Source organism: Cavia porcellus, unplaced genomic scaffold, assembly GCF_034190915.1.
Source record: "Cavia porcellus strain 051 isolate PalLab524CR breed Dunkin Hartley unplaced genomic scaffold, mCavPor4.1 scaffold_16, whole genome shotgun sequence".
Taxonomy (NCBI): Eukaryota; Metazoa; Chordata; class Mammalia; order Rodentia; family Caviidae; genus Cavia; species Cavia porcellus.
Window position 1 is genome coordinate 39,191,827 of NW_026947499.1, and position 14,065 is coordinate 39,205,891.

The 14,065-nt window shown below is 47.2% G+C and overlaps 1 protein-coding gene across 4 annotated transcripts in view; it reads left to right on the plus strand.

Moving 5' to 3' along the window:
* Abat (4-aminobutyrate aminotransferase) overlaps positions 1 to 14,065 on the plus strand; it is an 87,776-nt gene that overhangs the window by 57,724 nt on the left and 15,987 nt on the right. For all 4 annotated transcript variants that reach the window (XM_003477742.5, XM_063226491.1, XM_005007488.4 and 1 more), the window contains 7 exons: positions 353 to 402; positions 8,088 to 8,168; positions 8,852 to 8,944; positions 9,518 to 9,580; positions 12,594 to 12,657; positions 13,151 to 13,299; positions 13,729 to 13,866. In XM_003477742.5, the coding sequence (XP_003477790.1) occupies positions 353 to 402; positions 8,088 to 8,168; positions 8,852 to 8,944; positions 9,518 to 9,580; positions 12,594 to 12,657; positions 13,151 to 13,299; positions 13,729 to 13,866 (638 nt within the window). The remainder of the gene's footprint in view (positions 1 to 352; positions 403 to 8,087; positions 8,169 to 8,851; positions 8,945 to 9,517; positions 9,581 to 12,593; positions 12,658 to 13,150; positions 13,300 to 13,728; positions 13,867 to 14,065) is intronic.

The window sequence follows — 14,065 nt, forward strand, 5'->3', positions numbered from 1 at the left end:
TGAGTCCTGGCAGGAAAGCAGGAGGAAATCCATAGCTCTTCAGACTGACCTGTTGATCCACTGCTAGCTCTGTCTTGAAATATGCTTTGACTTCACCTTCACCTCCTCTTGTGTTTGTCTAGTCTGGCAGGTTCAGCCTGAACAAGCACCAGATCCCCTAAGGCACTGGCTGCAGATTTCTGGGCTGTCTGCGGAGAGATTGTAAGACAGGGTCAGGACCCAGGAATCTCTTTGTGTCCACAAAGTATAAAAGGAGAGAATTTCAGAGTTGGGAGGGATAGGGCAGGGAAGGAAGGGGATGTGAGGAACCCCTGACTGTGATGCTCTCTCTAATGCACCCTCTTCTCCCCAGGTTATAGCCATCCTGCCCTGGCAAAACTGGTCCAGCAGCCTCAGAATGTGGTATGTCTCCCCATTACACAAAGACCAATGTTTCTCGGTCATTCATGGAATCACTGAGCAGCCCGTAGAAATAACTCATTCGTTCATTCATTCATTCATCATTCCACAAAAGGTATCAAGCTCATACTATGCTCTAGACATTTGGAATGCCTTAGGGACCAAACAGTGCTCCCTGTTCCCATGGGGGCAGTCAGTTAACCACACACATAAGCCAAGAATGCAGCCATACTAAGTGCTACAGAGTAAGGCAGGCATTGTATAGGCGTACAGTAGTGATAATAATTAGTAAAGCTTATGAAGAAAAACATATGTACTAAACACTGTTCAGCTCCTTATAGCTGTAATATTATCTGTGAAGCAAGTGCTATTGTTAACCCTATTTTACCAGTGGGACAACTGAGGCACAAAGAAGTAGCTCCCAATTAGATAGCTACCTGATGGGTGGGTTTCTCCTGCTGTTTGTCTCTGCATAAATGGAATACACAGTGTGTATTCTGTCTTAGCTGGCTTATTTCACGTCTGAAATCAGGAATAGTGGTACACATTTCTGTTGGTAGCTGCTCAGGAGGCTGAGGCAGGAGAATCACAGATTTGAGCCCAGCCCAAGTAACTTAGCAACTTAGCAGGACCCTATTTCAAAATAAGATAAAAAGGGCTGTGGTGTAGTTCCAGCAATACAGCGATTGTCTAGCATGCACAAGGTACCTGGTTCAGTCCCTAGCATTCCAATAGAAGAAGAGAAACAAAACAAGTCACAGCTGTGTGATTCATCCTCACAGTCTCGTGTGGCCCACTAACTGGTGGCTTTACGGGGTCCCGTTGTGTGAATGTACTGCAATCAGTGCATCTTTCCTGCTGCTGATGGGCACGTGGGTGGTTTCCTCTTTGGGGCTTTTACAAAAACGGCTGCCATGATCAAGCATGTGTCTCCTGGGGAGTATGTGAATGTGTGTGCAGGACACAAAGCTAAGCGCAGATCGCGGGCCTTGGCATGTGTCCCTGCTGAGCTTCAGCAAACCCTGCTGATTCTCCAAGCCGATCTTGATTTCCGCTCCCACCAGCAGTGCAGGGACAGGAGGGAGGGTGGTCCAGTTGCTCCAAATCCTCAATGGGTGTCTTTGTGGGCCTTTAATTGACTCAGAGAGGGGCATCCTAGTGCACACAGGACAAGGAGCCTGATTTCCAAAAACAGGTCTAAGAAAGGCAAAAGGGATCAAGCATCCAGTCCTGGAAAGGAAACAAGTCCTCATCCTCAAAATAGTCTTCCTTTTAATCGACAGAATTGAAGATCACTAGAAAGAACCACTGTTTCCTCCTTATAAAACAGCGTGCTCTTCCCAGGGGGCCTGGGGAACATTCTTGCCTCCAATTAGTTGACAGGTGCTGGGTCACTGGAGAGGAAATTGGGGCCTCTGAAAGGGGTCTGATGAGGGCTTTTCCCCAGAGGCTCCATAGATGTTTACATTCAAAGTCAAGCTTTGTTCAGAAACATCATAAGAATCCCAGATGCCTTGGCAGTTGGTGCTGAAAAACTGTGTCAACAAACATGTCAAACAAATTTGCAGTGTCAACTGCCTGCAGAGGCAGAATCTTCCCAGTAACACATGACGTGGAGGCCTAGGGATTCTGATTTCAGGAAGGTCCTGCCACAGGCTGCTGCAGGCCCAGCCACATTCCACCCCTCACCCAGCTGAGGGCTGGTCCTGCTCCTCACCTCTCCCTCTTGAGTCTCTGGTAGCAGCCTCTCTGCAGCCCCCTGCAGCTCCTGACTCACCTGGTGGTCTCCTCCCAGCCCAGCTGTCCCCCAAGCCTCCCCACAGTGCATGGAACCCAAGTCCACTGCCTTTAGGAAGCTCTTCTGCTTCACTGCAAAGCCTTTACTAATCTGCCTTCTGCTTTCTTCTTCAGTCATTTTGTTTTGCTTCGGTTTTTCACTGGTGGTGGAATCCAGGACTTCCCACATGCTAGGAAAATGCTCTGTCTCTGAGCCACACGCCAGCCCCAGCCTTTCTTTCTTGCTTTCCGTCTTTTCTTTTTTGAACCAGGAACTGGATTTAAGACCTCAAGCTTGCCAGGCAGGCGCTGTGCTGCTGAGCTACCAGCCTCATTTCTTGACACTTGTTCTATTACTAGTAATTGGCTGAATACTGGCTGTGCACTGGGCATGGTTCTTGGCTAGGGCTGTGGTGGTGAGATCACAGCCTCCATGGTAAGTGTGAGCTGTTCTGCAGAAGACTGCTTTGGGGCTTGGTGAGAAGAGACCCTAACCTTGTGTTAGAAAAGTGTTAAAACACAGGCACACTGAGCATCAGGCTGCGTGCTGCCGGCTGACACTCCTTGGCTGGAGACACCCTCAGGTGGGGGTTCTGGTGCTCCACCCCTCGAGGGCAGTTTCCCGCCAGGCTGTAAGTCCTGAGAAGGAACCTGTCACAGCACCACTGTGAAAATTCACCATAATGACTTCATGTGACTGCACAAATGAAATCAGGTCCCCCAAATCGAATACCGGGTTTCCAACTGGTATTTCTTCTATTACCAGGCCATGCTGTTAATTGTCCACCAGCTGTGCAAGAATTACAGGCACCAGGCAACCCATTCAGGACCTCCTGTCTCCCAGGAGCTATTCCTATTCCCTATTCCTATTCTCCAATAAATTTTCCTACTCTTAGAAAAAATTATGTGGCACCATGTATGCAAGGTCACATTGCAGTGTATGACAGCTGCAATCTGACTTTCTTGCCTCTAGAATGGACATAGGATAAAGGCCTGACCAGGTAAGATAGATACCCACCTGTGACTTCTAGGCCTTCTCTGTATCCATCTCATCTCCTACCTCCTTACAAGCCAGGGACGTCCCCATTTTGGCAGACGATGACCTTGAAGTTCAGAGAGGTTAGGTAATTAGCCCAAAATTGCATAACCACTTAAACCAAGCCCATTCTCTTCATGCTGTATTTTAAGACTAATGGGCTGACAGTGAAGTTTCTAGAAATCTGTCCTCATTTGATTCTGTGACCCGATGTCCTAGATAGCTTCTGTTTCTGGTGTCATGCTTTGTTGAACAAGAACACCACCCCCACATCTTTCCCAGGCCCAGATAGGCAGTCAAGCTACCAGCCTGCCTGTCCTCCTTTGGAAGCCTCTTCCCTGCAGCCCAGAGTGGCAGTTTGCCTCCACCCTGTTCTGGTGGTGCATCCTGTTTCTTAGGAGTCCCATGGTCAGCTTAGAGTGAGGATGCTCCTCAAAGGCCCCAGCTGGCCAGCCCAGGTCTCCAGGGTTGTTGGCATTCATCTTTCTAGGGGAACCTGCTGGGAGGGTGTGACGGAGTGGCATCTGAACCCAGCCTGGATCTGCTCTTTCCTGTCACATGCTCCTCACTTTTCCAACTCTACAATGGAAGGGGGTTCATTTCCCTCATCACTTCTCCTAGATACACTTGAGTGGTCACAGAGGAGAAAAAGCAGCAGAGAGGCAAATCTACCCCAATTTCTAGAGGCCCAAGCCAAGACCCAAAGCCACTAAGAGAATTACCTCTGGGACCTGCATGTCCTTGAGACTCTGCCAAATGGTGATGCTGCTCTTTAGATACCCACTGAGCTTCTTACAGTGTCAGAGAAGGAGAGAGAAAGGAGAGAGAGAGAGAGAGAGAGAGAGAGAGAGAGAGAGAGAGAGAGACCCAAGAAGTATACATATCACAGCACTACCCTCCCTTTGTATAACCAAACGTCTGGCTTTGGAATACTTTTATTAGATTTTAAGCTAGTTCCTATCTGTCTTTCCCAGCTCCCATGCTGGTTACATCTCACCCCACCAAGGTACATTTGTCAGAACTGGATTTACAAATTACACTGGTTAGCGACATAGGCAGATTTTTATTTGGATTTTACTGTCTTCCCAGTATTGTCTTTTGAGTTGTGTTGTAGGATCTGACCCAAGGTACCACACTGCCTTGAAGATATGATCCATTTTTATAACCCAAACCCACTTCTTCATGACCTCACTGTTCATCCTGGTGCAGCCCTCCCTGTGGCAACCCTCAGGACTAGCTGCTCATCCTACACTGGCAGATGTCTGCCCTTAGCATCCAAGCAGCTCCCACCACCAGCCCAAATGGGTCCTCCGGCTTCTGGTCAACTTCTGGCTGTGTCCCTGGTTCACCTCCCTTCTTGGGTCCCAAGAGTGACCCCTGCCCCTGTGCAGCCCTAACCTCTTCTTTCTTGTGTAACTAAACTATTCTGAATTCACTGGCTTGACACATTTTGCCACTAAATCTGATACATCTCTGTCCTCGAACACAATACGCTAGTTTTCTGATCAGTGAGTGTGACCAAGCTGTCCTAAGGATTTGTAAAGCCCCTGGCCACAGTTGGTCAGATAGTGGATTCCCAAGATAGTCTGGCTGTCTGTTCCCTCTCTGAGTCTGGAGGAATGCCAATCCCTGACTGATCTGAGGTCCCTACATAGAAAAACGCTACCTCCTGGGGCACTCCTGGCACCCCTGTGAGTCAGAAGGACAGGCCACAATCTGCTCAATTTAAAGGTAAAGTAGTTGAGGTTCATTAATTTTAAGGGACTTAACAGCTGTAACTCCTAATCTAGCCCTTTGCACACCCAAAATGGGCTCTGGAATGGGAACCCAAATCCTGTGAATGAACATGCTCTGCTGTCCAGAAATACGACACAGTGCTTGCATAAGGGGATTCAATAAAGAGTTCAAGGACATATCTCTGTAATCTAAATCATCCCATGTGACTATAACTTTTCCTAAATGTGACCAGCCATGTACCAGCACCTCGAGTCAATGTGCACTAACCTGATGCTAGGTTGACACTGTTCCTCCTTCTGGGTGTTATAAACAGTGCTGCCTGAAGAGTAAATACACCACTTTCGCCTACATTTGAAATCATTTCTTTAGAGAAATCCCAGCATGAGATTGTTGTCAGTTCCTTGTTCCAAAATGGGCTTTTTTCTCTCTTGGAATTGCGGAGCCATTAGCAAGCCCAAGCGATGATTGAACCCAGATACTAATTCCTGGCCAAGAATAGGAGAAGTGAAGTGGGAGATAAGCTTGCAAATCAACCTCTCAACTCTGTGAGGGTCAGAGGATTATAGGCATAGAGCAAAAGAAATGAGAGGAGGAATAGACTAAGAAAGGGAGGAATTGTATCTTTTCCTGGGATTTGCTTTGTACCTCTCTCTGCTTTTTCATGGTTCTTTCTAGTTGTCATCACCAACTGCCCTGGTGCTAGAGAGGACAGGGGTGTTATTTAGCACACAGGTGGGAGTACAGTGGGTACCTTGGTTCACGAATTTAATTCTTTCCATGATTCTCACAGCAAACAGAATTGGATGAGAACCAAATCAAATTTTCCCATAAAGTCAACAGAACCTACCCACTGAATGTGAATTATATAATGAAAGTAGAGGTTGTGTGGTGGTCTCTCTGGTGGCCATGCTCAATCCAGCCTACCTGGAGAGGGACACTTTCTGGCCTGCAGGAATGCCATTTTCAAAGATGAGCAGGATTGAGGCTGGGTAGAAATTCAGCTAGATCAATTAGGCAGGACAGACTTGGAGCAGGGTGACAAGACAGCCGGATCAGAGCATAAACTATGCCTCTTAACACACACAAACGACCCACCTGGTGGAAACTTCTGCAGTTGGTGGCCTTCCAGGGTTGGTCATTGCTAGCCTATATTTCTTCTTCCACACTTTTAAGGGAAGTACCAGATGACACGGCAGCAACCTTCTATGGTGACAAGTGGGACAGCAGCCCTTCCAGGTGCCTCATCTTGTCAGGTGGACAGCTAGCAACCAAACCTGGCTATTAGAGACAGCAGGTGAAGAATGCAGCATCTGGGATGTAGGACTGTCCTCCAGCCAGAACTTGTTTTAATATATTTTGGGGCTAGAATTTTAAAGTTTATACACCTCTGTATTTCTCTCTTCTTTTTTACAAAAAAATTTTGGGACAAGTTCTTTTTCTGCTGGCCTTTTGCAGAGCACCTTCATCAATGTTCTCAAAATCACGATCCTATTGCCTGAGCCTCCCAAGTGCCGGAGTTACAGGTTACCACCATCCTGACTCAAGCTTAACATTTTCTAGTATGGCTTTTTTTTCACACTCAGTCCTGTCTGATAATTTAGCCAGCTCCATGACCATTCCCTATTCTACTTAAAAATTTCTAAGCTATCCAGCCTCATAATGCTTCTTTTTTTTTCCTTCATTGTTTAAAAAGCTAAGGTACAATTCAGTGTACAGTATACAAATGCTGTTTTGTACAATCACCCTCAACACCCAGATGGATCTGCATGTGCATGTCTACAGCAGCATCTTTGCAACAGCCAATCAGTGCCAGCAGCTCACGGTCCATCAGTTGGTGAATGGATACACAAAGGGTGAAGAATGGATATACGAATGTGGTCCACCCACATGACAGCTATCAGCCATCCAGAAGAAGGAAGTTCGGACTCAGGCTACCATACAGATGAACTTTCAGGATTTTGTGCTTGAAATAAGCCAGTTGAACAGAACAAATAGTGAGGGATTCCATGTAGGTCCCTTGTATTCATAAAACAAAACAATAATGGTTAAGGGAGAAGGGAGACAGGGAATCGAAGTTCAATGGGAGGAATTATGGTTTTGGAGGATAGAAGCGTCCTGGCAATGGATGGTGGGGATGGCTGCACCACAGTGTGGATGCCCTTACTGTACACTGAGAAACTTAGAAGGATGCATTTTATGTTAGGTGATTTCATCTCAGTTTTTTAAATCCATACAGAATAGCTCATTGCTCCATACATTCCTCTTGTGCCCTTGTAGTCAGCTGTGCTTTAGCCCAGGCAACCATGACCTGTTTTTTGTTCTCAGTTTTGCCTGTTCCATGGAAGACCATATCGAAGGAACCATACACACTATCACTGTTGGCTTCTGACTTCTTTTGCTCACATCCTGACTGCAAAATTCTTCCATGTAATCCTGTATATTGGTGGATTGTTCTTTTACATTGCAGAGTCATATTTCACTGTGTGAATGGACCATAGGTTGTTCACCCCACCCACAGTAGAAGGGACATTGAGCTATTTCCAGTTTTTGGCAAATGAGAATCAAAACCACCATAAATGTTTATGTACACAGCCCTGTGTGGACTATGCCTTTGTTTCACTTGTGAGAACACCTTGGAGTAAGTTGCCAGGTAACAGGATGGGTGCATACTCAGCATTATAGGAGCTGGCACTCTGCCTTCTAGAGTAGCTACCCCATTTTACCTTCCCACCAGAGAATGGTCCAGAATGAGAGTTACAAATTCTCCACATCCTGGGTAATATCTGTCAGTATTCATATTTTGGCTATTCTGATGGGGTTTTCTAAATTATAAATTTGCAATAAGATGCAAGAAATATACAAAAAGAGGTCTCTCATACCCTTCGCAGTTTCCCTCAATGGAAGCATTTTACATTAAGCACTGTACAATTTTGCAGCTAAGATTGTTGACACTTTCTCTAACTCCAGAACAATCCTAGTGAATTTCTCTGCTAGAGAGGAAAAATCTCATTCTTAACACCAATGGAACACCCTCAGTCTGCAGTGCCACTCAGAGCTTGTCATCTGTGAAGAGGCGCAAGGTGAACGGGGACCTGGGGGCAGCAGGGGGAGTCACTGTTTTTCTGCTGGCCTTTTGCAGAGCACCTTCATCAACAGACCGGCCCTGGGGATCCTGCCTCCAGAGAACTTCGTGGACAAGCTCCGGGAGTCCTTGCTGTCGGTGAGTCCGGGGACAGCCCTGTCCTGTTGCAGGCCTGCTTCCACTTTCCAGCTGCACTGTCCTCAGAGGTGGGCAGCCAGGGAAGCAAAGGATTGCATTCTGTGGCCATGAACGAGAAGGTACTGCTGCTCAAATCTTGCTCTCTGGACTAGTTTGTTTTTCTTTAACTTTTTTTTTGGCTTGTTTGTTTGTTTGTTTGTTTTTTAAACTGGAGATTGAACCCAAGGCCTTTACACTGACCTACATACCCAGCCCTTATTTTGAGACAGAATCTCACGAAGTCACTGAGTTGCCCAGCCTGGGCTTGAAAATGCCTCAGCCTTCCGGAATGTTTGAAGAGATGTTATCGAGATATGTAGTAACACAGCTGGGCTTTATTTTATTTTTTCATAAAGAATATTTTTCATTTTCCTCTTGCAGAAAAGGAGATTTTGTGTGCAAATGTGGGTTTTTGCCTCTCTTTGCTCTCTGCTGGCCTCGAGGCCTCCCTGGGCTTCTCTTCCAGCACTACACTAGCTTAAAGCCACCCTTTGCATCTGGCTGTTTCCAGGATTTCCTTGGCTCCCTCCTTCCCTTGACTGTGGCTCCTAGATGGGGGATGGGAGGACCCTGGGAGCATAACTTCCAGGAGGAAAAGTGGGGGTCAAATGGGCCTGGGCTCACTCCTGGCTCCTTCATGGCAGGTGGCCCCCAAAGGGATGTCCCAGCTTGTCACTATGGCCTGTGGCTCCTGCTCCAATGAAAATGCCTTCAAGACCATCTTCATGTGGTACCGGGTAAGGCTTGTGGTACAGAGTACATGGTCTCATTTGGCTACAGGTGCACCCATCTGACAGTTCATGGCGACAGGCTGGAGCATTAGACTTAGTGCCCACGGTCAAATCCAACAAGGACCTGACTGCAGCTTCCCCAGCATCTAGTAGTAGTAATATGGTACAGAGGGCAGTGCAAGGTTGACATCAAACTTACCCAAAGTACTTACCAGCAAAACAAGTACCATCTCAACAGAGCTTAGTTGTTGCTGATAGAATCTTTTTTTTTTTTATCAGTACCAGGAATCGAACTCACGACCACCTGCTTGCAAGGCAGGTGCTTATGCTGCTGAGCTAAATTCCCAGCCCCCCTGATAGAATCTTAATGCATCAAAATGCAGTGTATTATTCATCTATTTAGTTATTGTTTTTGTTGTTGTTGAAAGCACAGTGAACAGTTTTATACTTCCATGCAGACATGAGATCACCTCTTGAGAAAGCACTAAGTATCCCCACTAAACCAAACAGGTTTGGTTAGAAAGTCAACATCCCATCTACCCCCAGCCTCTCAGATTTTGTTCTGTTCTGTTTTGCCAGAGCAAAGAAAGAGGGCAAAGAGGGTTCTCAAAAGAAGAGCTGGAGACCTGCATGGTTAACCAGGTAAGGTGAGCTGGGCCTCTTACCTTGTTCATTTGGGGAAGCTGCGGCCTCCTGCAGCTGACTGTGGTTGACTAACCCTGACTTTCTCAGTTAGGAGGGGTCCTCAAGCATTTCCACCCCATGAAGGTGCGGCTGAGCACAGCACTTCCTGATCGCCTTCAGCAATTTCCCAGAACAAAGGCATGACTTGGACAGGTTTAAGGAGAGTATTAATGAGATCTACAGTGAGTCCTAGGTTATGAAGGAGTCTTGTTCAATTCCAACAAAGCAGCATTCCTGTGAATGTTTACAACTCAAGTGTTCATAAATCGGGGACTTACTATACAGAATAACCCAAATCAACTAGAAGGTATGCCACCTATATCCCTATCCAGAAATAAAGAAAGATGAATTAAATGTAGGAATTCCAAATGAAACCCAGGCAGTACCCAGAGACACCAAGGAGGCCACTGTTGGGGCTCAGAGGTGGCTGGTGGGGCTGCCAGGAATCGGAGTGAGTAGAATCACTGGCTCCCACTCAGCTTAGCAGAGCAGGCTTTTCTTTGTGCATGGAATCCCGTGACAGTTTAGACAGAAGCATCTGAAACTTTAGGAAAAAAAGAAACACACATAGGAATATCAAGGCACACTGCACCTGATTACCCACTGCTGACATGCACAGTGCTCTTCAGCAAAAATAATAGCAAAAGTTTTCTCTTGACTGGAACATACATACTATAATTTGGTTTAAAAAAAGTGCAATGTAAATTGTATGGATGATATGCCCTCAAACATGTAAGTAAATATACAGGAAATTACCAGAAGAAATCTTGCTAACACATTTACAATGGCATGACCCTGGGTGGTGAAACTGGTTGTTTTGGCTTGGTTTTTCTCATGTTTTCTTAAAATACACATTTTCCTAACCCCACTTTCTGCTTGCAAATATATCCATACTTCTCTCCATATTTGAATAACCCAGAAAAGCTTTTACTCCTTTTTCTTGGCTTTTTTTTTTAAGTGGACCTAATTCTACCTCTTTCCTTGTCTTTACTTACTTGATATTCATGTACAGCCAAGTCCGTCAACATTTTTACATCTAATTCTTCATTTTGTCCAAATATGCATGGTGATATGTATCTATGTTACATTTGTAATGAAGAAACAAGGCCTTTTCTAGCAAGCCACAGCCGACCTGCCTCCTAGGAGCAGAGCCAGCAAGACAAATGCAGTGACCATGGGGAATGGGCAGCAAACTCATTTCCAAGTCAGCCTTTGGTGGAAAAGTTCAAAACAAGTATGACACCTCAGAATTTACAGAAGAAATGACAAGTCCATGCCTCCAAGGTAGTGGAGAGCTGATGCGGGCTCTGTACTCCCTGTGAAACTCACCAGTGGCCTCTTCCTGAGGCCAGAGACCAGAGCACTGCCCATCCTGGCAGGTGTGGTCCACAAGACGAGAAGCAGGAAAAGCCAAGCAACTCAGTGCAAGTTGGAGACTGCAGGGACTCCTGCCCTAAGGCAGGGAAGGAGAATTTTAAGCCAATTGGATTTTTGCGAATCCCTTTAAAATAACGAATTTAGGAAATCAAAGTAGATCCCTGGGCCAACCTGGTACACAGACTTTGCACACTTGTCCAGCCAGTCTCCAATTTGGAAAGAGATGATCCTATACGAGCTTTTCAAATTTACAGACGTCCAGGGACAGATTCATAAAGTGAAGAAAGCCAGGAAGAGACTGGCTGAGGCCTTAAGGGCAGACAGGCTTGCCAGGGAGGCAGAGAGGATGAGGAGCTAAGAGGAGAGGTCTGAAAAACAGGTGGGAAACAGGAGCAGCAACTGCTGAAGAATCTGAGCTGTGAGGCCTCCGGAGAGAGAGCAAAAGACACTTCAGTTTCCTGTGTGTATTTTAAAACCAATGCTATGCTTACCGGGATCTTGTAATTCCCAAGCTATTCTTTAATTAAACTCTTCTTGGGAGTCAGACAAATGAGAGAGAGAGAGAAGAAAAAGAAGAAGGAAGGAAGGAAAGAAATAAAGAGAGAGGAAAAGGGGAAAGGAGGGAGAGGTGATAGGAGTGAGGGCTTTACTTCAGCGGTAGAGCACTTGCCTAGCATGCACAAGGTCCTGGGTTCCATCCCCACTACTCAGAAGGTGGGCAACACACAGATAAGAGGGTATTCTGGAACTTGTGGTAGGAGGTCTTGAAGTTTTCCCCAGCAATCTCAAGGATCCGGTGGAGATAAGCCAGCCTAGAAACTGTCCTGCCACATCCCTGACCATCAGCTCCCAGAGCCTGGCCTGAGGAGGCCTCTGAAGCTCCCAGAGCAGTGCCTCCTGAGTGATCTGGAAGCACTTTTGGATTACTGTGCTGGGTGGAGGGTCAAGAAGCAGTACAAGGAGTGGCAGCTGTGCCATTTTCTTTGGCTGGGAAGTGGTTAAGGTCTGTGTGCTGGGCTCATGCCCTTCCTGAACTAAGGGAGAAAGATGTATCCTCCCTTCCTCTGCTACCTGGCTCAGCAGGTCTCTTCCAAACTCCTCAGGCATTCCTGGTAGGTGCCCAGCTGAGTCCCCTAGCTCTGGATACCTGGGAGGTGGGTGCACACCTGAGGATGGGTCCACCTGTGAGCTGTGGACACCAGAGCCACCCTGCAGCTTAAGTGTAAGGGTTCTGGGAGAAGCTGCAGAGCAGGTTCTGAATATACAGAGGCCTAGCCGGGAGGAGAGTCACCTTGTGAACACCAGGCTACCTGCTGCTGCCACAGGAGAAACACGGCCCACATGGGGTAGCACCCATGGGAAGCCAGAAGCTCCCATATTTATATGCAATGCCTTGATTTTAAATGTGACAATTTTTAAAATTTTAAGTGTGTGACCAAAACAAAATATCTATGGACCACATACAGACATCAGGGGTTCAGATTGCAACTTATGCCCAAGAAAGACTCAGTCCTTCTCATAGACTTCTTCTGCCTTCCCCCAGGTGCCCCCAGTTCTCTCAATGCTCACTGATGCTCATGTTTCTTGGTTCTAGGCCCCTGGATGCCCTGACTACAGCATCCTCTCCTTTATGGGTGCTTTCCATGGAAGGACCATGGGTAAGGAGGGATCAACACGTTCACAGTGGCATTTAGAGTAATAACCACAGAAACAGTAGCAGCACCTGCACTGGGCCTGGTGTTGGTACTTACACCTATTGTCCCACCGATTCCACACAATTCCCTGCACAGGGGGACTACTGTCCTCACTTTGTAGACATGGAGATTGAGGGTCAGCAGGGGGAAGAACTTTCAAGGCCTTTCAGTGACCAAGCCAGAATTCAAACCCTCCCCTCTCTTCCTCAGAGCCTGTGGTAAGTCACAAAGCATGCACATTTACATACACATATTCACACACATGTACACATAAGCACACGTTCCACAGTTCACAGGTTCTACTTCAGCTTCAGGATGGTGCAAGAGCTTGCAACCTGCAAACATAGGCCTTCCTGCGCATTGCCTGCCTGTGGCTAAAATACCCATCACATCCTCTTCAAAGACCATCCATAACACTGCCCCATGCCAAGCTCTGCTTTTCTCTTACTGGATTCAGGTTGCTTAGCGACCACGCACTCCAAAGCAATTCACAAGATCGACATCCCTTCCTTCGACTGGCCTATTGCACCATTTCCACGGCTGAAGTACCCGCTGGAGGAGTTTGAGAAAGACAACCAGCAGGAGGAGGCCCGCTGCCTGGAGGAGGTAACTGACCTCGCCACCTCTATTCCTGCTCCTGTCCTCACCAGCCAGAGCCTGAGCCCAGAGGACAGAGAAAACCTGTATCTGGGCACATGGGTAGTGCTCCCTGGGAGGAGGAAGGGACAGGGAGGCCTGTGCCTTAAGTGCTCCATGCTGGGAAAGCTAGTGATACCTTCCTGCATTCCTACTCCACTGACCAGGAGAGTGAGTCTCTGGGAGGCCGAGTGACTAGCCTCCTGCTAGCACTGGTCTCAAGGAGGATGCACCCCTGCCACACGTGGGCTCCTAATGAGGGCCACACTCACCATAGGAACTGCCACAAACACACAGCTTCAACATAGTTTCAAGGAGAGCATGGAGCCCCAGATACTCATTCATGGGCTCTACTCAGGAGCCTCCGTGAGCCATTGTCATATCCCCTTTGGGATCCAGGTGGAGGATCTGATTGTAAAATACCGGAAAAAGAAGAAGACTGTGGCTGGGATCGTCGTGGAGCCCATCCAGTCTGAGGGCGGAGACAACCATGCATCAGACGACTTCTTCCGGAAGCTAAGAGACATTGCCCGGAAGGTTAGAGGATGGGGCAAGGCTGGATGGGGGTAGGACTTCCTGGGCTAGTTTCCCAGAGCAAAACATTAGCCCTGCTCTGCTTTGGGGCCCACACAAACATCTAGGTGTACAGAGGGTAGAGAAGCTCAGGTGGAGACAATATCAGCAATTCATTTTTAATCCCTTATTGCGGCTGTGTGTTGTGGCACACACCTGTAAT